At 38.6% G+C, this 27,148-nt stretch overlaps 1 protein-coding gene across 3 annotated transcripts in view; it reads right to left on the reverse strand.

Moving 5' to 3' along the window:
- The window catches only part of Dclk1 (doublecortin like kinase 1), a 327,730-nt gene that overhangs the window by 160,966 nt on the left and 139,616 nt on the right, over positions 1–27,148 (reverse strand). For all 3 annotated transcript variants that reach the window (XM_048800837.1, XM_048800838.1, XM_048800840.1), the window contains exon 3: positions 5,796–5,895. In XM_048800837.1, the coding sequence (XP_048656794.1) occupies positions 5,796–5,895 (100 nt within the window). The remainder of the gene's footprint in view (positions 1–5,795; positions 5,896–27,148) is intronic.

Genomic DNA, 27,148 nt, shown 5'->3' on the forward strand with positions numbered 1-27,148 from the left:
CTCGGGCGCCCCGCGCTCGGCGTTCGCTCCGATAGGCTCAGGTTCTTAGAAGCACCCAGGCGCAGAACCCTAGCAATCTGTTTGCAAGCCACAGGCGAATTGTAGCCTGGATTCCCCTGTTCTATGGCTGAATGAGTTGCGGTCAGTCGAAAACAGAGATGGTGACGTCAGCTTTCCAACATGGTGGCCGCTGGCCTCCTCTGTGGTCTGACCGGTGTGGAGAACCGAGATGGACTGCTTCCTTCCCCCATCTCGAACCCAGAATTCAGCCCTGAGTACGGTGCTTGCGCGGCTGGCAGAAACTGCAGCGCCGTAACCCTGCGTTTCTATCCCAGCGCGCGCTGCAGACTCTAGCCGCGGGGCGATTTGCTGAATAAGCAGTGTTACCCTCCGTGAGACAAACCTCTCGCGTTTGAGTCCCCGTAGCCGATCCTCGTGCGATGGAAATCCTTCCTCCAGGTTCCGGAGCACCCCACTATTGCTGGAAATTCCTAACAAGATATCCTTTAGCCGTCCTGACTTGTCATACTCCCACACAGTGAAGCAGCACACGGGGGCAATGCACTCCCCTCGCCGCCATCTTCCTTCTCCAAGTTTTGAGTTTTAATAACTACAGAAGGATAAGCACTATGCATTTCACAAAGAAGTCATTTGAAAGCTTAATGACTTGTGTTTCCTCTATACTTATTTTGTGACTGGTAAGTAATACATTTTTATTTGTTTATTTATTTTTGTAGTTGTAGATGGACAACCTGCCTTTATTTTATTTGTTTACTTGTATGTGGTGCTGAGGATCGAGCACTGTGCTTCACACGTGCGAGGCAAGTACTCTGCCACTGAGCTAAGTCCCAGCCCCCAGTTTTAGTCTTAATTTGTTGGTTCATTCCACATTCACCAACTTCAATCAGAGAGGCTGAAACATTTTATAACATATACATGATATATGTACAATACACACAGCAAATGAGCCAGATTACACCTCACACTAAACCTGCAGTCAACTGAAAGCAATTTTCACATGTCTTTCAGTGAAAACTAAGTTGTTCCTAACCAAATAGAATGATCGGATTGTAGAGTTGACTTTTCTTTTCCTTCCTTTCTCTTTTAACCCTAGAACACAACATTTTGTTTATACCAATTTGATGTGATCTTCTTGGATGCAATTTGTCTTGTTAGAATCCCTGTAGAAACTCACTCTGTCTTCAACCACATTAGCACCCCTCCCAGAGGACTTCCATCATGCAAAACCCTGTGGTGTGGCTCCCAGGGAACAAATACAGTCTCTACCTACAGGAACCTTAAGGATTAATTTAAACAGAGATCTCCACCAGAACATCGGACATCTATCCATAAATCAGTACCTTTTGGACAGGGTAGTTCAAGCAATTAAAAACATATCTTCCTATACCATTCAACCCATACATTTTCATCTCAGTCAAAGGGATTTCAAGAGAGGGACTGTCAACTACATTACTGAAATTCTCAAACTGTCTGACCTACCAGATGAGGAGCCCTAACTGTGAAAGTTCAGATGAAGTGGAGCGTAGCCTGGCCACAGCTCTGTTGTCCATGTATTCTACCAATAAATACAATGCTACCACTGTAGAGCCCAAAGACAGATCAAAACAGAAAACAAAAATCAGTTTACTTGTAATCCAAGATCAACTAAAATCACCACAGCTACCAACAATTCAGGTTGAATTTTGTTCTCTAGAAAGATATGTTCTAGGCCCAGCTCGCAGGACCCGTGAATGAGAAATCATCTGGAAACAGGGTCTTGGCAGATATTCTCTAGTTTATATGGTAGCCCAAATCTAATAGCTAGGGCCCTTCTAAGAAGAAGGAAATTTGGACACACATACCGACCCACAGGGAAAGGGGCCACATTGGAACAGAGGCAGAGATTCCGCCACAAGTCAAGGAAGGCCAAGGACTGCTCGAAAATTCCAGACTAGCAGAGGCTAGGAAGGATTCTGCCTCAGAGACATCAGATGGAGCACACCACTGCACCACTGCCCATGTCTTAATTTTGGATTTTGGTCTCCAGAATTGTGAGACAAAAGATTTTTAGGGTGGTCTCTTTTATATATTTCAAAATTTTTATTTATAATTAACACATAATAATCTTATGTGTTTATGGGGTACAGTGTGAGGTTTCAGTATATGTATACATGGCATAATGACCAATCAGAGTAATAGGCATATTCTTCACCCCAAAAATTTATCTTTGTGTGTGTGTGTGTGTGTGTGTGTATGTGTGGGGTGGTGGTAACATTCAAGATTCTCATTTCAACCAATTCCTCTTATTTTAAGCCACCCAGTTTATGGTACTTTGTTATGGCAACCCTAGGACACTAATGCAACAACCAATGTAATCAACAATATGAAAGCTTAAAATAATGCCTATTGACATCAGAATCAAGAACACTTGGAACCTGATTGATAAAAGCAATCAAGCTCTTAGAAAAGTAAAGAGAGATTGAGAGATATTTAAGGCTATCGATGGTGGGGGGGATCAGCAGGGGTGAGCCACCCATGGCAGTGAGGTGAATGGGTGAAGAAACTGGCAAAGTAAGTGTGGGGACATTGGCTTTGAGGACAAGGAGGTGGACAAACTGTGACATACAGTGTCAGGCTAATCACCAAGGAGTGAATGAATGTCAGGTGGACATTTCTCAAGGCAATCCTGTCACTTTTGAATGGCAACAAATCATAAACTCATCAGTTTGTCATCAACATCTAAGCAACACTATGTTGAGCTTCCTGTCTCCAGTTTGGCATTTTCCCTGAGAATGTTTCATCATTCTAAATTAGACAGCAGGCCAAGCATAGGAAGGATCTGTCGGCCTCTCTGTCTCTATATATAGTGTTCTATCCACCATTTCGAAGGTGCTAAGACTCCACTGATTGATGACAATGTCGCTAAAATGGTTACATTCTGAACTAGAACAAGGAAGGGGTTTTATTCTACATGTGAAAACTTTGGGGAGGAAAGAGGATCCCTCACAGTTTCTAATATCCATCTGGCTCCCTCGTGACCCTGTGAATTATGAGTCTATAATGGCAAAACTCTTTACTGGAAAGACCTTAAGCTACATCCCTAGGAGCTTTCCTAGCAATAATTAGGGGGATGTATTATTGCTAATCCCCAACTCACTGGGAGCTGGGTTAATTTTGAAAGATAAAATAAAAGTGCTGCCTCTCAGCAAAAGGCCACTTCTTGGCGCCATTAAATCAAGCGCAGCCCTGCTCAGGGCTGAGAGTAATAATTCTGAAGATGTCTGTACCCCCTGCTGACACGCCTTTGAGGAAGAGTCTATGGAACAGGCCAAATGAAGCATCAATTTGCAAATACCATTTAGCAAGTACAGATAAGCTGGGCTAAATCATGCTCGGAGCACTTAAAAAAAAAGATTCGAATTTTAATACATTAGCACCAGAACATGCTGTACAAGCAACAGGAAAATTGCAGTTGTCAACGTGTGAATTTAGTTTCAGGGTAAGTTCACCCAAGGAAGTAAAAGCTCAATTTAGATTCTTTTCCTATCCGACTCTCCAACCCCACCACCACCACCATATCCACGTGCTTCTTTTAGAATGAGGGAGAACACGTGACTCAGGAATGGATTTCACACCAAGAAATGTTTAGGGCACCTTCATCAGGGGAAAGGATGCGGAGTGCTCACAAAAATGGGGTGCAGTAGCCTTCCTTTCAGGGAGTCAAGCCACAAAAGAAGGATGAGAGGTGTGTGTGTGTGTGTGTGTGTGTGTTTGTGTGTTCCCACACTCGTGCACACACACATGCACGTGTATAAAAGTACATGTGTACGTGTGCTCACGTGTACATGTCTTTTCTTAAGGAGAACGCATTCTAAGGGAAATTTGCAAAGGATTTTCTGACAATGTGCTATTGTACTTCTCAGAAAGTCTCCGTGCCCATCACTGCCAGTGAACAGGAGGAGGAGGCTGTACCTCCTGAGTTGAAAGCACAATGTCAACTGGGGAAGCTTAGCTAGCTGTGTGGGTGCCCCCAGTGTGGCCCTAGGTCTACCTGGAGGGCTGAATAATGACCAGAGAGCCTGGGAACCCATAGCCAACTCTGCTGATTTGAAACTAAGCTTTATTCCAGTTTGCATTCGACAGTCTGTTTTCTATATTAAAGCAACAAATGGATTTTCATTTCAGAACGCATCTGGTCTCAGACCATTCTATCAGAAGCAGCTATTTTCTTTAAATTGAAAGTCAAAGCCATTTATTTTTCTCAAAACTGTGCTGTCAGCTCTTCTGCCTGACTGGAAATATTCACTTGTTCTACACAATGACAAAGCTGCCTTATCCTTAAGTAGACGTAGGCACAGGGAGACCCCCATAAGGACACCTTACCTGTGATGTTTTTACATACATCTTTGTCTCAAAGGGCACATCTATCAGTTATAAAGATGGAATGCATTTATTTTAGAGGACAAGAGATGTCAAACTACTCTTCAGTTAGGATCCTTGAACCAAAACAAATCTCTTCAAATGAACACACACACACACACACACTTTCATTGGGCATTTGTAATTTTAATAATAATGGAGCAATTATTGTATTCCTCCCAACACAGCTTAAGTCATTTTTATATATGAAACAACTGTAGAATGTTTAAATGCATACAACTAATAATACATATACAGCCATGTGTTGCTTAATGATATGAACATGTTTGGAAAACAGCATCATTAGGTGATCTAGTTGTATGAACATCATAGAATGTGCTTAAACTGGAATGACTATGATATCACTAAGTGATATAATCATATGGAACAACCCTTATATATGTATATGTGATTCGTCATTGACCAAAATGTTGTCATATGGCCAATGACTGTGCATATATATAATGTAGATACTACATGTGAACATGCGTCTGCAGTATTTGAGTGAGACCACTACATTACTTCACAGATCCTATCAGTCAAGTATTGCCCATCCACTTTGTCAAAAAGCTCACTAATTTGTTCTTTCAGGATAATGGAGCAAAAAAAAAAATTCATTATCATTTCAAAAAGTACTTCCAGCTAGACAGAATTTGAATTGTCAATAAATGCAAAATTTCCCTAATTAAATATTAGCAAGGATGGGTCTCTTAATTAAAATAATCTTTTCTGTGAAAAATATTAATTTAAGAAATGATGCATAATACCAAAAAATCATTCTCAAAGTTACAACCTTTCATATTCATTTCCCCTTTTTATCGGTTGTCCCTTCTTTATCAATTAGAGAGGGTGGCATTTAGTTTATTATTGGAAAGAAACTTCTTTCCTCTTTTCTCAATACTTCACACAGATGCTAATGACACATAAATTCCAAAGTTTTACAGGAAAGGGAATACCAAACCATTTTCTCAGTTAGGAATTCAAGGAGGCCACATGAAAGCTGAGCTTAGAAACATACTCAATAATTTTATGATCACAAATCCCTCCACTATAAATTTTGAGAAAAAAATATACAATTAAAAATGTAGAAATCCAAGAGTGGTTTTCTATAAAACATCAACCTAGATATTAAATGGTTATAAATTAACCCTTAATAATTTATTCTTCTAAATGACTAGCCTTTCCAATTATCATTTCATCTGTTTTCTATATTTAAAAAAATCAAAGAAATTCAAGATATAGGAAAGACATGCTGGTTGGGGATCTGAAACTGATTTGGTAGCTTTGGAGTTGACATAATCTTGGCCTGGTACAGCTCATTTTGGAAAGCTGCCTCAAATTTCCCCTGGTTTTGAACTTTTTTTTTTTTTCCTTACCACTTTCATCTAGCAAGAAATCATCCTGGTAACGGAACTTCTCCGGTCCACATGCAATAAAAATGTCATCGTCACCAAAAAAGTCCTGAAGGCACATCACCTACAAGAGAAAAGCATGGTACTCAGCGAGGGGTCGCAGAACAGCAATTACAACAATGCATCCCTACAAGCAGACATCTGCATAAAGCTACTTCCCTCCTAATAGAATCAACAGGGCAGCTTCTCCAGAGGAATTTCAAAGGAAGGGCTCAAGCATCTGTTACTAGTAAGAAACATGTTACATTTCAGTTCTGCAGGAAGACTGGATAAGGCAAATAGAACCGGTAACTGTCACATTTATTACTTGATATATCAATAGGCTATGAGGTAAGAGCCCTTTGTTTCCATAATAGAGTAGATGCAAAAACATGTGGGAAGGGAGGTCCCCCTTACTCTTCTGAAAGCAAAACTCCTTGACAGCAACAAAAGTCAGCATATGGTTTTAGCAACAAATATGTTTTTTAGTAATTGAGGCCATTGTACGTGCACGATAATCATTGAAGAAAAATATTGGTGTCATAATATGAACATAAAAATTTCCTTTAGACCCATTCTACCTCTGCTTGAAAGAAAAATGGAACCCTTCATAAAGGGAATAATTGTAAAACTAAGTAATTGCTGAGGTCTGGTTATGGAGACTGCCAGCCCATCACCCAAGCTATGCTAAACACTTCAACCCCCAGACCCTCCAGCTTCTTGCTGCAAAAGTAGAGTTTCAGTGCAAATCTGTGGCATTTTTTTCCCCACTTACTCTCCAATAAGAACTTTAAGAGTGGTAAATGTTACTTTACAAGAAACTGTAGTCAAAATGAATAGTTCTCAAGCATATTGCTGTCGGTCTTGGGAGAAGCTAATAATGTTTTGTTCACAGTTTGTACAATGCCAATCCTGAGAACACTGCTGACTTCTGTCTCTTTGCAATTTCCTTTGATCACTTGGGCAAATCATAAGGTGGCCAATTGAAGGCATTTTTCCAAAGCTCTCTGAAATAGACTTTAGAATAGCATTTTCCCCTTGGGCATCTGAGGACAAGAGACAGACTCTTCTAAAATATTAGATGCTTATTATCCACATCTCCCATATTTCTCTGCATTTTCATCCGTGAGCATCTCTGGGGTTCTGTATTTTTGCAGTTCCTGGTGACACTACCTCGACACATCACATGTGCCAGAAGACACCGAGTAGTAAATTGGGAGAACATGGCATTATTTGGAGTCCCCAAATGCAATGATGTATGGACTTCAGATAGTCTTTGTAAATCATGTCACATTTCCAAATAATCATTGAAGATTTAAAATTAACTTTTTTTCCTGACTTTCCATTGGTTTAAAAAGAGGACTTTTGAATTCCGAGCCTGACCTCTGTGTCACTCTTCTCTCTCTCACTCCAACCCCACTCATTTTCACCTTCATGATGCCCCAGCTTTCTCTATCAGCACTGGGGTCATCCCAACCAATCTCATACAAGCCATTTCCTTTTTCTTTCTTTTCTTTTTTGGTACTGAGGGTTGAACCCAGTGGCGTTTAACCACTGGGCTACATCCCCAGCCCCCCACCCTTTTTTAAGACAGAATCTCCCTAAGTTGCTTAGGACCTTGCTATATTGCTGAGGCTGGTCTCCATTTGCAATTCTCCTGCCTCAGCCTCCTGAGTCACTAGGATTACAGGGGTGTGCCACCATGCCAGGCAAAATCATTTTCCTTCTACATGCATAAGTCTTTACTGAATGCCCATTGTATGCCAGCAGCACATAGCACTAACATACAAAATAAATAAGACATGGGCTAGGGGTATAGTTCAGTGGTAGAGCACTTGCCTAGGGTGCATAAAGCCCCGGGATGAATTCCCAGTACAACCCCAACAAAAGACATGATCTCTCTCTCAGACAAAAATGTGGACAATGAACCACCAAGAGCTGTATTTCCTAAAGTGTGGGTGGTGAACAGGTCTTGTACAAAAGAAGGTTCTAAGACCAAATATCACACATCAGGTTTACCCAATGTAAAGAGGTTCCTTTGTTTCTGAACTTGGAAAAACCCTTTAGTGTGCTAATGTATATCTGGACTCCAAAGAGGAGATAGAAAAATCCGGTATGTCCCAAAGTTATTTGATTCCAGTACTACTTTCTTACCATACAGCCCAGTGTTTACTGTTCCCTTTGAACCTGTGCTGACAACCCCCCATGGAAAACAAAAACCTCAGGAAACACAAAGGACAGAACAGTTACCCACATTTCTTCCCAGGCACATATTTCTCTAGTAATAAATATTTATTTGCTAATTTGTTTACTAACTCAAATGGGCCTACTGTGCCCATTCTATGCCAACTGTTACAATGACAAATTTCTGAGAGATGAAAGTACTGTTTTCTAAGAATATAGTCTTTCCTTTCTGCAAATTCTCACCTTTTGCATTTTAGAACATCAGGTTGCTACCTGGACGGGATTCACCTATGTGTGCATGTTTAATGTTACTGCTAAGTGGACAGATAACTATCATGAAAACTATAACATGTTATAAGCGGGTTTCCAGCCAACTGACATCCATCATTTTGCTGATGATCATTCTCCAAGACTTAAAGAACAGAACACACAAAGATTCATCTTGGATGGTTTAGGCATAATTCTGTTGGCAAGTGGGAAACGAAACATGATGAACTTTTGATGTTCTTTCCAACACCAGGATTCTGAGGATATGAAAGGAATACAGTGATTGTTAAGGAAAAGTAACTGTCATCACCCAGCACAAAAAGGCCAGGGCAATTCATTCCAGTGACTTTTACCTCTCAGGCTTCAGTGGTTGAAATCAAAGAATTTGTTGAACTATCAGAAACTCTGCTGTTTTCTGTGCTTTCTGCTCTCAATCATTTGGCCTCTTTCCTGCTCACAACTTCCCATCAGAAATAATGGGTAAGGTCAGTAGTTGAAGTTCAAACATGAAACGACTCCTTGACAGAAGACTTGGTGAAGGAGTTGAGGGCAAAAGGAGGCTGAGACACAGGTTACAATAGGATCATTGCTCTGTGTCAATTTATTCATGCTCTCACGCTCGATCATTGATCTAGAGTTAGCTATAATGCCTTCCATCTAGCAAAAAGAATAACAGGAAGATTTATAACCCTTTTCTCTAAGCAACTACACTTCAAGAATCTTCCTTGAGGCTTTAGTGTGCATTCTGATATCAAGGGATTATAAAAAGTAGAGAAATGTAAGACCTGCATTTTGCATAATAACCTGACTTTATATATCTATAAAGTGTTAATCCTTTTTAAATTTGATGTGCTCAAAATTCAGCGTGGTTAGCAGCTTAAAAAAATGAGTTCCATTTTTGGGTGGAAAACATGCTTCTTTGCAACAAGGGGATAGTGACAGTTGGCCTCTTCTATCATGAAATCTCTGCTCAGTGGATATCAGATGTTGCAAGCACTTATCAAGGTCAGATATAGAGCAGATGCAAAGGTAGAGATACCAATTTTGAGAACAGACATGTCCAGCCTATGAAAAGCATCCTTCTAAGCTCCTCCTGCCCCTCTCCCAAGGCCTGGTGCCAGTGCCTGCTCTTCCCAATTGTCCCCCTGTGGTCATGGATTGTGTTTGTGCAACATTTCTGAAGCCCAAGTCTTTCCCTACCCTCCTTTCTTTTATCCAAAGTTCATCTTTCTGCCTCTAGACATTGGCAATTCCCTCTCGTGAATTTTCTCACCGCCCCCCACCCTGCCTTCTTTCTTTCCAACTCATCGCCCCTAATTCTGTCAGTCTACTCAGCCTACTCTTCCTTAGTAAATTTTTGAAATCACTCTCCATGGCTCAGGAAACCATTCATGGCTTACAATCATCAAACTCAAGTTCATCTTTTTGATCTTGGCATTCCAGATGCTTCAAAATCTGGCTCCAACCTACCTTTGATGCTTCCAGTTTTTTAAGATGTGATATAGTACCTGGTGTGTAATAAGCTTTTGTTGAGTGAATGGATGGAAGAATGGATGGATGGATGAATGGATGGGTGGAAGGATGGATGGATGGACAGGCTATGCTCTAAAGTGAACTATGTTCTGCTTTACTTTTTCTTCTCTAAATAAGGGCTTATTCTTTCCTGCTTATGTGGTTTCCTGTGTTTTCTTTTTGTTTGTTTGTTTGGGGATTGTTTTTTGTTGTTGTTTGTTTTTATGAAAAAGTTTTCCCTATTTTGCATCCATTCCTACTGACTCTTCATTATTTAAATCCCTCCTATGGGCTGAGGCTCAGTTGAAGATTCAAGCCCTGCCCCTCCATCTACTCCAGTCCAAAGGCACTCATCCCTGCTCGGAAGCTCTAGTCATCATTCAATAAAAGTTCATTGCTAGCCACTGTGATGATCCTTGAGTCTACAATTGTCCTTAGGCTTTACCTTTTCCTTTTCAGTACATGTATCTACAGACTTATCTTCCCAAGAATTCCTAAGATACTGCTGTGAATCAGTAACTCGACAAAGGGTGACTTGCATTATGTTCCAGTGATTTTGTCCAAGGCCTGAAGTCAGACAATTTGAATTCCACCTCTTTGCTCTCCTGTCATCTATGACTTGAGCAAGTCAGGAAATCCCAAACAGCTGTCTTGAGTCCTGTTTCTAAAATCCTAAAGCCAACTAGAGCAGAGGCTGAGTCTCCTATTGGGTGCTCTTCTTTAGCACTACAAAGATATCTGCCCTGTTTCTATTCCCCAAGAGCACAGTACTGTTGACATAGACAGGATTTTGAGTTAATCCAAATCTGCAATTTAGATGTTAATCTCTTCCTTTGTGCCTCAGTTTATCATATCAAATGTTTTAAAGATTAGATGAATTAAGACAATGAATAAGATGTGAACAAGATCTCAATACATTTTTGTTATTTTAATTTTATTTATTAATTTGATACCAGAGATTGAATCCAGGGGTACTTAACCTCTGATAGACATCCCCAGCTCTTTTTAAATTTTTTAAAATTTGTTTTACTTAGTTACACATGACAGTACAATGATCCTGACATATCATACATTTAAATCAGATGGGATACAACTTCTCATTTTTCTGAGTGTACAGGTTGCAGAATTACATTGGTCATGCAGTCACGTATTAAATAAATATAAATTTTTATTTTGAGACAGGGTCTCCTAACTTTCTTAGGGCCTTGATAAATTGCTGAGGCTGGCTTTGAACTTTCAATCTTCCTGCCTTAGCCTCCCAAGCTGCTAAGGTTACAGGTATGAGCCACCACACCAGGCTAGCTATTTTTATTAGCCAAATATATTTTTACTTCAAAATAAGTACAAACTAAATGTATAACTAATGGAAGGAAGGAAGGAAGGAAAGCAAGCAAGCTCCAGGACAATATCTCAATAGGTTTTTTTTTTAAGTAGATTTGTACAAAATGTAAGAAACAAGTGCCTCTTATTGCTTTGGGAACAAGGATTCTACCGGTATTATTATTTTGATGAAAAGCATTATTTTGATGAATTAGCATCATGGAATTGGTGCAAAGCTGGTAGTAGTCACTAACACAGAGGTGAAGTCTCGTCTATCCAGCCTATGATTTCCATTAGGCTTCCATAGAAGATGCTGTAAACAGTTATTTGCAAGAATGTTCATGTGCTATCACAGGTACAGTTCTGTGAATTATTGTTTTAACTCAGAACTTCTTGGGCTCTGTCATCAACTTTGAGGTTTGTGGGAATCAGAGATTTGCCTTCCTCTGAGAAAACAATTCTCTGTTGACTTGTCCTACACTTGTAAATAAAGTGTATGTATATCATATGCAATTCATAAAAGAGGTAATCTGTTTATGGCCCACAGTACTTAATAGCCTATTAATTTTGGCTTCTCACTTAGTTCTTTAATTATTGTGTAGAAATCTCACACTAAAGAAAAATGTTCTATTTATTGTATTCCAGTTTATCTCTATTGGTGCTTAGGTAATGGCAAAGCTACAGTATCTCAAATACTATAGGTGATTAGAATTGCCAGATGTGCTAGAAATAGCCCTTCAATGAGTATTAGGATGCCTGAGTTCTGAGCTCAGAATTGCCATGATTGTATGAACTTGGTTGAGTTGACTAAAGTCTCTTGCTTTATCAGTTTCCGTATTGATTCTTATATATTATAACAGTAATTATATGATGAAGACATAAAGATGAAAATTGTCTTTTTGATGTAAAATACCAGTTCTCTCTATATTACCACAGTTCTCTAAATATTACTACATTTAATCCTCAACATATATTATTATATTTAATGCTTTCCATTATGAAGGATACAGACTTTATTTGGGAATAGTTAGAAGATTGCTATAATTTGGATCTTATGTGTCCCTCAAAGGTGTGGTAAAGGCTTGGTCCTGCATGGTATTATTGGGAGGTAATGGAACCATTAAAAGGTAAGGCCTATTGGGAGGTCTTCAGGTCACTGGGAGTGTGTCCTTGAAGGGGAATGTGAGACCATAGCCTTTTCCTCTCTCTTTCACTTTCAAAAGAAGTGAGCAGGTTTGCTCCACCATGTGCTCCTGCCACCATATACTGCCTTGCCACAGGCTCAAAAGCAAAAGGGCCAACCAAGCATGGACAGAAACTTCCAGAATTTGAGCTTAAAGAACCCTTTTTCTTCATAAGTTGAATATCTCAGGTAAAATTCTTAGAAAGCAAACACAATGGTATTAATATTCACATTCTACAAACAAAAAAGAGCCAGATTGAGCAGATCAGTAGAAATTTGAAATCAGGTCAATTAGAATTCAAATTCAGGCTGTAAACTACCAAGATGCAGGGGAAAAGTCTATTCAAATGCATAGAAAAACATACCCTGAAGGCTGCATATTAGAAATTTTAGTTGACAAAACATTACAATGAACAATTATCACATATATTGTATATTAGTAGTATATAAAAAAGCGTCTAATAAAAACACCTGCTTTTTTTTTAAAAGGAAGTTTGAATTATTACTTGAATTAGAAAACATCTACCTTTTTCCCACTATGTGAAATCTGAATGGTTATCTTTTCGCTTAAGTTGTCATTATACACAGTCACAGGAGACTAAGCAGCATACAGAAAAACAAAACGCTGCACACAAACATGGACTTCCTCCCTTCTGCGCTTCCGGCATGAGTTGCTCTGCAAAGGCAGAGATTCAAACAAAGGCAATAAAAGCATCTGCTATTTACACATTTCCAAAGCAAGACCGTGGAATCCATTCTCCCTTCACTGGAATGAGATCTCCATGGTGATGCCGACTTCTGCAAGCCCCGCCAGTTTCTTAGCCGGGTCTTGCAAAGATATTTTCTTTACAAGAGCGCCCTCTACAAGCCGAACAGGGGATAGCTCTGCAGCCAGGGCTGCATTTGTTTGAGGCCAGGGAAGCCATTGTGTTTTCCTCAGGCGTTTCTCCTTGGGTTAGAGATTCTAAAATATTCTACTGTTACCCGTTTAATATATTTTAAGTCATAAATCTTTGTAAAAATAAAATCCAAGGAATTCAATAAATTCCATTGTTGGAATCCCTGAATGTGGCATATCCTTTGAAAACTGTCTTTTTGATGTGAAATACCAGTTCTCTATATACTTTAATTTTTTTCAAAAATGTTTATTTATAATTTCTCATTCTTCTTGATACCGGTGAAAGGTAGTAGGCTTAAAGGTTCTGTCTTCACATTTTAACAAGACGCTCTTTATGAAAAACTAATGTTTATGCCTTTGTAAAAAACCAAATAATCTAGTCACCTTATGTATCTAAAGTGCCAAATCAACAAACTTGTTCTTTCCGCATAATTCATAATGTGACCGTTATAATTAGATTTCAGTTTCATCCTGGCACATACAGCCCCCTTCGTCCTGCCAAAACTGAATTGAGAGAAGGTTTCTCTTCCAATTTCATTCTACACTTGGCTTTTTTTCTCCTCTCAGCACTGAGAAATTCTTACGCCATGTGATATTATAGGTCAAACACTGTGAATTTTTCTGTTCTATAATCATGTAATTCCATATGTTATTAGTTCTGAAATATGTCTACAATTTGTTTTACAGCCAAATATTGGAGTTATTTGTGTTATTTTCATAAAAATGCATTCCCTATAATTTTTTTCATGTTCTTCATTTTATTTGTCAATTAACTTTATGGAAATGATAATTAATTTTTACAGGAGTACCTTTGGCTAGAAATTTCTGATTTAAAAAAATCCTTTAGAGAAACTCTCATTCTTGACCAGAAAGAGATATAGGCATAAAAAGAGAAATAAATGTACTCATCATCATCATCATCATCATCATCAGAAAGGAAAGTGTAAAGATCCTCAAACTACTTTTTACAAGTTATAATGCATGACTAAGACACTTTCCTGCAAAAAACAGGTAACACTGTTCAAGTTCAGAATAGACTAGTTGATAACACTGGAATAACAGGCTACTGCTTAAAGAAATAAAGGAAAACTTTCTCCTTTGAAATGCTAACAATTTCTATTTTCTGGTTCAATTAGAGAAAAACAATTATGGAAATGAAAATGCATGCATTCTCTGGGTGTGTTCTGAGCTGTTGTTTACATGAACATTGGACAGAGTTGATGATGTCCTATGGTCTGACCCAGGAGCATGTCCTTTGTGTAAGGGTCACAGTATTTTACAGACTCTGGCATACCTAAGAGGCTGGCAACAAATTTCAAATGATTGATCTTTCATTACTTATCCAGATGGTTCCTGATGATTCGACTGACAACTTTTTGACCTTATGATGGTGTGACTGCCATTCTCATCCAGGAGAAACCACACTCTAATGCATAGTAACCATCCATTAACGTGAGTACACAATCATTCTGTTTTGCTCCATAAATTGCATGAGGTATTCAACAGAATAGGCTTTGTGTTTGCTAAGTCTGCCCAAACGTAGGCCAATGTGAATGTTCTGAGCATGTTTAAGGTAGACTAGGCTAAGCTGTGATGTTTGGTAGGTTAGGTGAATTCAGTGCAATTTTTTAAAAAATATTTTTTAGTTGGCAATGGACTTTTATTTTATTTATTTATACGTGGTGCTAAGAATCAAACCCAGTGCCTCACACATTTGAGACAAGTACTTTTCCACTAAGCTACAACCACAGCCCTCAATGCAGTTTTTAAGTTATAATATTGTCAATTTACAAAGGGCTTATGAGATGTAACCTCATTATTAATCAAGGGGCATCTGCACTAACATTTCTCTTTCTCTTTTTAATTTGGATCCTCCTCCTTTTGGGCTGCTACAACAAAATACCATAGACAGGTGGTTTATTTAAAAAAAAATCTTATTTCTCACAGTTCTGAAAGTTTGCAGTCCAAGATCAAAGCATCAACAGACCTGGTGTCTAAGGTTGTCTCACTTTCTTACAGATTATGAGACACAATAGTGGAATGGATGAGGCACCTCCCTGGGGCCTCATATAAGGGCCTGAATCCCATTCATGAAGGTCTGCTTTCATGACTTAATCACTCCCTAAAAGTCCCATCTCCTAATACAGTGGGGGTTAGGGTTTCAGCATATGAATTTGGGAGGGGGGACACAAAGGATCAGACCACAGTGTTGTGGCTTGGGCAAAATGACCCTTTAGTAAGGAGTAGTAACCAGATGCTTGATTCTGTTATCTAATAGATATGTGACCTTGGACAGATATTTAACATCTTCAAGTTTTAGTTTCCTCATATTTAAAAGGGAGTTACTAATGTTTGCCTTGGCAGGAGGGTGGAGTTATATACGTGTTATGGTTTGGATGTGAGGTGTCCCCCCAAAAGCTCACATGTGAGACAATTCAAAAAGGTACAGAGGAGAAATGATTGGGTTGTAAGAGTCTTAACCCAATCAGTGACTTAATTCCCTGATAGGCATTAACTGAGTGGTAACTGAAGTGGTAGGATGTGGCTGGAGGAAAGGGGAACTGGGGCATGACTTTGGGTATATATTTGTATCTGGAGAGTGGAGTCTCTGTCTCTGTTTCCTGATCACCATGATGTGAGCTGCTTCCCTCTGTCACCTTCTCCTGCCATGATGTTCAACCTCACCTCGAGCCCTGAAGAATGGAGCTGGCCTTCTATGAGCTAAGACTCTGAAACCATGATCCATCAAATAAACTTTTCCTCCTTTCAGTTGTTCTGGTCAGATCCTTTTAGTCACAGCGCAAAAAAAGCTGACTAAAACAACAAGTCAGGCTTCAAACCCAGAGAACCAAACCAAACCCACAAAATCTCTGTAGGCAATACCCTCGGGTAGAATGTTCCTGGGTCAGAAGTTAAAAGTGTATTTAAAACAACTAGTTGCTCTCTTAATTTTGTGTACTCTAAGTCAACATGTGCACAAAGTTTCTCTCCTGGTGTTTTAGAAGGAGCCCAGACAATGCTCAGGTTTATGACACGTCAGGCCATTACAGGACAGACATGATACATATTACCTAATTCCTCACAAGAACACCGTGGTGAATTTATATATTAAGAATTTTTATTAAAAAAATCATAATCCAAAGTATAGGTATATATTTGAAGGGTTGAAAACACAAAGATAAATCGCTTTGCCTTATATGTCCTTGTGAACTGGCTTGTGACTTGAGATTGCATAAAATAATATTCTCAAAGCCATAAAAGTCCGCTTCTGCCAGGAATATTTATAAGTGTTGCTTGACATTAAAGTATGGAGTTAGTTGCTTTAAATATTTCTGTTTCTATTTCTAATCTACTTGTCGGCATAGATAACTTGACATTAAAAGAGATATTTTTTATACAATTCAAATTAGTCTTCTCAAGAAAGTGATGTTTTCCAAATGGCAATCCAATAAAGCTGACATTTCCAAAAGGGTTGTTAGCACTACCATCACCATCACCATCACCATCACTACCACCAACACCTTTATCGTCACCATAATCACCACCATCACTGCCAATCACCCCTGGACCACTGCCATCATCACCACTACCATACAACAATCATCACCATCACCACCACCATTATCACCCTCACATACTACCATTACCACCTCAATCATGATGAGAGCCCACTAAAACTTTGGAGCACTGTTTTTTTGTTCTTTCTTTTTTTATTTTATGAGGACAGAGTCTTTTTGTCTCTTGTGCATTCTGTGCAGCATATTAGCCAAGGTTCTGTTCACTGGGTGCTTAATCATTTCTAATTGATAATAATCATCACAGTAATATTCAGTACAAATGCATCCTAAAACTATTTTAGGAATAAAATTATATTTTTCATCCAAGCTCAAATGCAGCTAGTAAAGATGTACACATGGCTTTGAAAATATTATTCAAGAACAATACTGATTCTTCCAAAAATATATTTGAGAGCCAGTCAGCTTTTAAAATTGCAAATGAAAACATCTCTGGAATTGTTTGAATAATAATCCTGATTTTGCACAACTGTTTTAAGATCTAAGCACAGCTGATGAAAAGTTGAGAGAAAGATGGTAAAATAAAAAAATATATAGTCCAATATGAAGGTTTGGTTTCAAGACATTATGTTTTAATAAATAAATGCTGATATGGGTATACAATTATGAATATGTACTTGGAGATATCCTTACGCAATGGTCTTTTAAAAATTATATATGGTAACTAACACACCCTAGTCCAATATTATTTTTTTTCTTTTCCTCCTTCACCTTCTCTTCCTTTTCCTCCTCCTCCTTCTTCTTCTTCATCCTGTACTGTGCATATTAGAGTTTCTATCATTCTTTTTTTTAACCTAAAGGTAAGAGTTGAGTGAATAATATGGCTGGCTACCATCTCCCCACAATGCATGGGCAGTAGTATAAAGCAAAATAAGAGAGACCTACAGAGACCCGGCAGGTATGATAAGCAGTGGAGTGGTCCAAGCATAATAAAACACAGCTAACAGGGCAATCGATGGCCATTAACACACTCAGACAATAGGAAATTGACAGGGACCGTGCTAAACTGGAACACTCTTCCACCCGTCTAAATGGGGCAGCTTAACATTTGTCCTCCAGAAAAGTAGTCCAAATCGATTAATTTCCTAAGAGAAAGTGAAATCAGTTTTTTATTTGAAAGCCTCTAATGTTTAAAAGTTGGCAAAAGATTTATTTTTATTAAAAAAAAAATCATTGTACACAATGTCCCCTAGACAGGCAGTTTCCTTGGGGAGAATTTTCTGGTGGAGAATTCCACACTCAGTGGCCATTAGTGGTGGGTAATATGCATAGGTACCAGTCCCCATAGCTGAGCCAAAGTCTTAAGATAGACCACTCGACTTCCCAACAGATTCCAATTCCTGTAATTTCCAAAGGAAGGAAAGGACAAAGTTAAGACTCACCACTTCTGGAAATTAAAGCCTACCAAAAATTTAAAAATCAACATGGCAAATCTTTTATATGTATGTATGTGCATTTGTGTGTGTGGGGGAGGGGGGTTCAACTACATGTGCTTACATTGGTGTCCTGGGAGAGGGGTAAATTTGTCATTTGAGATTATTTTCTATATCCTTCCCCTATGCCTGATTATCGTGCCTCTCCCTTCCTGAGAAACAATGAAGTTTGGTGAATCTATAACAGGAGATTTCAGAGCAAGTGTTAACAGTTCAGCAGAGATTGAAAAAAAAAAATTAGACACCTCCAATAAAACCCAGAATTATAATCCACTTCCTTCTATCCCTGAAGCCACCCTCTGGCTGCAAGGTCTAATCATACTTTCAAAACTGTCAGCTTCACCTCAAAAGTGAAAAGTCCCTCTTTAAAATCAGCCATCCTTTTGAACACATTTTCTCTGCCCAAATGTGAAAATAACCACTAGAGCCATTAAAAACTATTAGAGATGTTAGTTCTAGTTGGAAGGAAGCAAAATATATAAACTCAGTCCTCTGGGGAAACAGCTTTGGGGCCTAAGACATCAAAGTGGGAGGATAAAAATTAAAGCAAAAGGAATCAAGGCTTTACACAAATAATTTTTAATGGTTGGTTTTTATTTACTGAGTTTCTCACAAGTCAGGAGTAAATTTACATGATTCTTCTTTCCTTCTACAAACTGATGGCCTTTCCTTACAACAGCATGATAGGTTCTGAATATCCCTCGTGGTCTGGTCTATTTTTATAGGGCACATAAACCTAGCACAAGAAGATGCTATTGACCTTTGGATGAGTTAGTCTTCTCAAGAAAGTGATGTTTTCCAAATGGCAATCCAATAAGTGCTTGCATTTGCATATTTTTATGTTCTAATTCACATTCAACAATGCACCAGTATTGATAGCATATTAGTAATGGCTTTGAGAATAGGCTCTGGAGTCAGAGAAACTCAGGTTCAATTTCATGGATGGGTAATGTACGTCACCTACTCAATGTTTGGAAATTCCCATTTCTTACAGAAAGAATGAAGATAAACTTGTACCTACCATCTAGAAAGTTTGATGAGATAGTTCATGGGCTGCCGTCAGGCATGATATAAGGGTTCAGGAAGAGGCAAATAATAGCATACATCCCTTACATTAATGTTGGTGGAACATAAACTTCCAAGATGACTCTCAGAAAGTCAATGATCATGGATGAGAAGGCAAAATAAATCAGCAATTTTCCAGTTGGTCTTTCCCTTGTACTACTTCAATAGAGAGAATTACTCTGTCTTACAGCTGTCAGATTTTAGACAACTGTAAGACTCTGGAACTGCAGTCAGCACTAACCGAAGCACATGGAAATAATGTTCTCTTTCCCCTTGTACATTTTCCATTTTTTCTTTTATATGTGAAGAACACAGTGCAATAACTGAATTAATATAAGCTATCTCCTTACATCCCCTGAAAATCATATTCTTTTCAAGTGCTTGACAAGTAGGCGACTGAACACTCCCTCCAGGCTGAAACATTTGTCCACGCCAATCATAACTTCCTTGATGACAAAGGAAATGAGATCCAAGCCGGAACTGCCACAGTGAACAGCAATTCAGAACCTCGAAACCATAAAAAAAGGCATAACCATTCAACGTAAATCTCAAATTTGAGGTTTTCTCCTTGTTTGTCACTTAGACAAACTTCAATGGGTCATTCACATGTTTTAAGTCTGACTCTAATATTAAGTCTCATCATATATGAATGCAGTTAATTACCATATGCAGTAGTTATGGTTATAAATGTGTTTAAAGAAAATCACCACCATAATTTAATTTCTAAAGTAATTAAGCCATAAAATTCTTTTTTCCACTATTGTAATGTTATACTGCTCTTTGGTATCCAAATACGTGAATTGTCGACAAAAGTTTTTGAATATGAGAAATGACATGATGAAATTTGGGGTGCACAATTCAACACATAGAAATATCCTTCACTATGCTATGTGTCACACTGTGCACCCTACATTTCATATGTTGAATTACGAATCCCTATCATTAAGAATATGGTCTTATTTGGAAATAGGCTCATGGTAGATGTGATTACAGACGAAATCATGCTGGAATTGGTTGGAACCTAATCCAATATGGCTGGTGGCTTTATGAAAAGGGAAAATTTGGATATAGCTACGCACAGAGGAAGAATGCCATGTGGAAATGAGGGCAGAGATCAGAGTGGATCCTTCTCTAAGGCAAGGAACACCAGAGATGGCCAGTAAGCACCAGAAGCCAGGGGACAAGCATGCCCCTTTCAGCCTTCAGAAGGTACCTTGACCTCAGAGCACTGGCCTCCAGAAATGTGACAGAATACATTCCTGTTTTTTAAGCCACCCAGTGTGTGTTCTTTGTCATACAGGAGTCTAATCAGACTGATATAGGTGTGCATTTCTCATGCACACAAAAATATAGAAAAACAACATTTTCCTACAAAACACTCATCACATTTTGACTAGAAGGATAAGAAGGAATGTTCAACATCTAACAGATGATTAAACTGAAGCAGGGAGATTTTTAGTAACATCAGCTGTTAATAGCTTCACTTTTCCATTAACCTTAATAAGTTCTAGGAGTTTTAGTGACAAATTCTAAAGCTGAGGACATTCTTTTAAAACTTTATGTAAGTTCTGCTAAACTGAAAGAAAGGCAATCACAGGGTTTTTATCCATTGTACATTTATGACAGTTATTATTTATGCCTCAATAAATTATTCTTGATTGTACTGTTAAGACCCTACATTATCCAAACTCTTTTGTCTTTTCTGGTTTGTTCATAGTTAATTGTTTTACGTTTTATATGCAGAATAGTGAATTAAGAACAGGAAGCCTTTATGGGACACCTCCTTGGCTTAGGGAATCCTGACAACGTCCCAGAATGAGCCAATAAGGGACGGGATCCCTGGACTGTGGCAAATCAGCTAAAACTGGGTTCTTCTAATTGGACTCTACAAATCACTCATGGTGTGATCCTCACATGTCCGAAAGCCAGTTTTGTCTTGAGATGAGAGTTCATACAAGAGGGGCAATGCCTCTTCTAGCTCTTGCTTCATAATTTCAAAGGGAAATCTGGGATGCAAATGTTTATTGCAAGCCTATTATGCCCAAGAACTGAATAGAAATCGCAGCATTATCACTGCATTAAAGAACTTCTATGATGAGTAATGATGAAAATATAACTAATTCTACATCATGGGATATCTGTTATTAAGTATTTTGATGAGAGAAGACCAAGATGAAGCTTTATTTATCCATGTTTTGTGAACCTGAAAATGGGGATTGTCAAGAATTGATTTTACACTGTGAAGCTAAAGGTTGTTCCTATATTTTTGCACATTCTAGTCAGTGATAACAGAACAACAGTGTTGGATGTGTTTCTAGAACCTTATTCTAAAAATAAGCAAATCATTACCACAATAGTACAACAATTTGAGAAAACCCCCTTTTTAAAATTTTTAGATGAAAAAAATAATACTTTTAGAACCAGAAAATAGTAGTTAAAAGTATTACTACTTTATACAGTTAAACCTGAGGAAGGAAGATCATTCTTTTTCAGAATAAAAAATACTTTTAAAAATTTAGTAAAATCCTCTCATATTAAATTACAAGAAGATAATTGGGATTAATAATGAATTATTATGGTTCATTTTCTCCACAGAATTCTGGAAAGAAATTAAAAGGGGATGTCTAAAATTGCAGAACTAAAGACATTCAGGAGGGATAGTCTGTGAAGTGCCAGGTTTTGAGAATTTATAATGTGGGGTTTTAAGGGGGAAAAAGAAATACCTTTTTTTTTTTAGTAGTTGACAGATCTTTATTTTATTTATTTATATGTGATGCTGAGAATCAAACCCAGTGCCTCACACATGCTAGGCAAGTGTGCTACCACTGAGGCCGCAGCCACAGCCCCAAGAAATACTTCTTATTAACAATGAAACTATAAGAATTATAGGAGCCAACGTTTTGTAGAAGAGGAAATGAACATGCAAATTGCATGATTTCAGAATTCACACAAAGTGCCAAGGCTTAAAAGCTCCCATCTTCCTTTCCTTTTGGCAGCCTCACTTGTACCCAGGTCTCTGCCGTCATGATACCTTTAAATCAACTAACCAAATTACACCAAGGCAGGAGGCTGGAAATATGTATTTGCATCTTATAAATTCCAATCTTTGCAAATGACCTTCTAGAACATATTTTTTTATTTTGCTTGCATCCAAGTTTTCCTACATGCCAAAAAACCTTAAGCATCAAAAAGAAACATTCTCAAAAGCTATGACTTCCAAGAGTTTCATAAACTGAGATGCACGAGCCAAATCTGGCCCTGCGGCCATTTTTATATACAGCCTATGAAGTAAGGATGGTTTTCACATGAAAATGATTGAAAAAATTTCAAAATAGGAACCATATTTTTCGTCAGGTGAAAAATGATAGGAAAATCAAATTTCAGGGTCCATGAACACAATATTATTGGAACACAACCCCACTCATTTATTTATGTATCATCTACAGCAACATTTGAGATAAACTTCAGATTTGAGTATGGTGTTATATCTCAATATCCTCTGGAAATTGGTTCCAGATCCCCCTCTTGGATTAAAAATTCTGCAGATGCTCAAGTCCTTTATATAAAATGATGTAGTATTCACATCCAACTGAATGCTTCACTCGTGTCTGGATGACTCATAATATCTAATACTTTGCAGTTTCCATGCAAACAATTGTAGTATATTGTTTAAGGAATAATGACAAGAAAACAGCCTATAAGCATTCAGGACAGGTGTAATCCTTTTTTGCTCCCTGAATATTTTCTGTGTTTGGTGAATCTGCAGATATGGAGCTCATGGACACAGGAGGGCCCACTGTAATTCCAACAGTGACTGAATTGGCAAAACAAAGCCTAAAATATTTTCTATCTGACCCTTTTCAGGAAAAGTGTGCCAATCCTGGTTTGCCTCAGTGTTTAAGTTGTTTTGACATAAAATCAGCACGTTGCTCTTAGACCCTAGAAGACATGGTCTGGGATCAATTTTCTGGGATCCTTCTCCAGCTAACAGTCTTCTGAACATCGTATAGGCATTCATGAAAGCTTCATACATGATGCTAATAATTTTTTTAAGTAAGTAGGTGCACAGAGCTATCTATCAGAGTTAAAGGAATGTTCCTGTCTAGGCCAGTAAATTGCTGCTCTGTTCTGATCAGTAAGCCGGGCTGGGCATGCTCTCACCATCTGTACACATGACCACTGAATGCAAAGGAGCAGCCCCTCTGATTCTCTGACTCACATTTAAGGGAATTAAGACAAGCATCTGGAGGTTGTGTGCTGTGTGCACATGGCCCTCACTCCCTCTGATGCCAACATGCTCTTTCTTAGCCAAATTTCATTCACTTGGTTGTTAGTGGTGTTTCCACATTTAAAAATATTTACCTCTTTAGGGATCTCAGCTTACAAGTTGCTGTGCAAAGCACAGAAGGAAATTCCTGTTCAGGGAAACCTTAAAAGGTCCTCCCATGAAGGAAAATTCATTAGACAGCAGCTAAGGAATAGTTAAGAATCCACACTGATGGCTCCCCTCTTCCGGGAGGGCTGGCTGGTAGCCCCTAAGAATTAATCCGTACTGAGTCCCTGTTTTCAAGTCACCTTCCACTCTCTGAAGTTCAGGAAGGGCACTTGCTTTCTTCTCTCTTTCTCTTTACATCATTTTCTTTTGTGCTGTACCCAACCTTAGAAATACTGTCAGAACCATGTAGAATTAAGAATAACCAAAATATTGTAGACCAAGAACACTAAAAAGAAATTGTAAGAGATTTGAAATTTTCATCCCAGAAAGAGGAAAGCCATTGAGGGGATTCATAGAGGATTGAAACAGTATTATTGGAGTTAAGGAAAGGTGGAGGAATAGAGAACACAAGGTGAATCTGAAGCTTAATTTTGCTGGGTACAAGATTCTTGGTTGGCACCCATTTTCTTTCAGAGCTTGATATATGTTGTTTCAGGACCTTCTAGCTTTTAGGGTCTGTGATAAAACATCTGCCATTATCCTTATTGGTTTTCCCCTATATGTAATTTGATTCCTTTCTCTCGTGGCTTTTAAAATTCTCTCCTTATTCTGTATATTGGGCATTTTTATTATAATGTGCCTTGGTGTTGTTCTGCTGTGATTTTGTACATTTAGCATCCTATAGGCTTCTTGAATTTGGATTTCCAATTCATTCTTCATGTTTGGAAAGTTTTCTGATATTTTTTCATTGAACAAGGTGAAAGGAAAATTTTAAAACCAAACACAAGAAACATGAAGAACTTTCCGAAAATATAATTTACTTAAAAACTGAAATGGGTTGCCACCCCTTAGGATGCCACTTTTTAAAAAGGAAGAAAATAACAAGTGTTGATGAGGATGCAGAAAAATTGGAACCTTTTGTGCCATTCATGAGAATGATAAATGGTACAGCTACCATGGAAAACAGTATGCTGAATCTTCAAAATATTAAGCACAGAACTTCCATAATCCTACAATTTCACTTCTGGGTATATACCCCCCAAATAATTAAAAGCAAGGCCTTAAACAGACACTTGTGTATCCATGTTCATATCAGCATTTGCAATAGTCAAAAGATGGAAGCATATGTCCCTCAATGGATGAAAGGATAAACAATATGGTATATCATACAACAAGAATATTATCCAGCCTTAAGAAGAAGGAAATACTGATTGATGCAATGCCACAGATGAACCTTGATGGTATGATGTTAAATGATAAGCCAGTCATATAAGGACAAATATCATATGGTTTCCCTTATGTGAAGTACTTAGAGTAGTCAAATTTACAGAGACAGAAAATAGAACAGTAGTTTCAAGGGGCTGGAGTGAAAGGGAATGAGAAGCTGTTGTTTGATGGGCACAGAGTTTAAGCTGTAGAAGATGAAAATGCTCTGGAGATTGGGGGTGGTGCCCATGTATTGTGAATACACTTAATGCCACAGAACTGTATACTTAGTAATGGTTAAGATGGTAAAAACTTAGTTATGTATATTTTACCAAAATTAAAAATGAAAACTAAAATTGGCTTCCAAGAAAGCATTGGTACACCCACCGTGTCAGACAAAATTGTGTTAGATCCTGGTGAGAGAGCAGGAATTCAGCAACATATACATAAGCGGGGCAGGTTTTATTGAGCCAGGCATGGTGGCATATGCCCCTAATCCTAGCTACTAAGGAGACTGAGGCAGGAGGATCTCAAGTTTTGAGACCAGTCTGGGCAACTTAGACCTTGTCTCAAAATAAAATTTTAAAGAATGAGCTAGGGATGTGGCTCAGTAGTAGAGCACTGCCCAGCATGAGCAAGGCCCTTGACTCAATCCTCAATATGACACACACTCACACAAAGTTTCTTAATTTATTCCTTAGAAAAAGGAAAGAAAGGGGGTGGAAATTATGTTTAAGATGGTAGATGCAAAAGAGTGACCAACTTGTCCTGATTTGCCCAGGAGAGTGGGATGCTACCAGCTGTAGCACTGTAAGTACCAGCCCCCAGATCTGTGTCTGCCTGTCCCATGTGCTATTCCAAGATTTCTCAGACTCTCCTCAGGCACCGAAAGCCAGGAAGCGAAGAGGAAACTGACTGGGAACATCCACCCAAGCCTGATGCTCTCCACCCACCACCTCCCCTCAAGTCTCAGGACCTCTGAAGGAGGACACTGTTAAGCTAAGGGCAGATTTCACAGTGACATCTTCCCAGGCAGCAGGGTAAAGGTAGGACATTCTGAAAAGAGGAGAGAGGACACTCCTTGGTCAGGAGCTGACTCTGGACACTCAAGTTCTGCCTTCCACTCTGCTCCACACCAGCTCCCCAGGTCCAGGAGGTTGTGAACATGTCCCAGTCTCAGATATTCTCAGAGGTACCCTGAGCAGTGTCAGTGTCTATGCACTCTGCTACAAAGTCACCATTGCTTTCTGGCCCTGACGGTATTATGTTAAATGAATAAGCCAGTCATATAAGGACAAATATCATCTGGTTTCCCTATGTGAAGTACTTAGAGTAGTCAAATTCTGAGAAGTCAGCTCTTCAACAAGCTGGCCAATGGATTCTTAGGCAAGGAAGAGAACCAGCCACTGCTTTGAGGTTTGACCTTTTTTTGCATGGAGGTCACAAAAGTAGCCCCCAAAGGAAAGCCACTGGCCCTGGGGTCTTCTTGAGGTTTTATATAAAGTGGTCACTGTAGGCCAGCTGGGAGCTGCTAGAATGTTGAACATAAGCTTCAGATGACATTGGGACAGGCTTTTCCTATCCTCACCCTACCCTGTTCCCTGTACTATTCATATTATCTTCTCTCTCTCTCTCTCTCCATCTCTCTCTCTCTCTCCCCTTCCTCCCTCCCTCCCTCTCTTCCTCCCTCCCTCCCTATTTTATAATTTTTGTATTGCATTGTTTTGTTTCATTTTTAGCCAGGCTACACTGTATTTCAGTCCTGCTATCAGAGACCCATAAAAGGCAAAATTTAGTGTGTACAATCGTAACCCTATAATCTATAGATTCATTTCAAAATCATTAAGACAAATAGTCTGAATAGTTTTTACAAGTATAATCACTAACAAACAAATCCAAACTCTATCCACACAGTGTGTTGGAAGTTTGCTAAACCTTACCACCTCTTGTCTGGCCTGGACAAAGGGTGACTTGGCCTAAGGCTCTCTGTATTCACAGAGAGATGAAATCATCTTATATTAAAAAGCAAATCTGGAAAATAAGGAAAACAGATGCTTATGGCTTCTACAGGTCTAGATGATTAAATTGGAACAAATACCAAACCATATTAAACTTGGATGATAATATAACATGTTGTAAGTTGGGGAAAATAAAACTCCGAAGAGTATACGTAGAACTTTGACCTCAAAAGCAATTCTGGAGCTGTATTTAATGTGAAAGAATTTGTCTTCATAAGAAAACCATATAATATAGCTGTTGA

Source organism: Marmota marmota, unplaced genomic scaffold, assembly GCF_001458135.2.
Source record: "Marmota marmota marmota unplaced genomic scaffold, marMar, whole genome shotgun sequence".
In the NCBI taxonomy this organism is placed as follows: domain Eukaryota; kingdom Metazoa; phylum Chordata; class Mammalia; order Rodentia; family Sciuridae; genus Marmota; species Marmota marmota.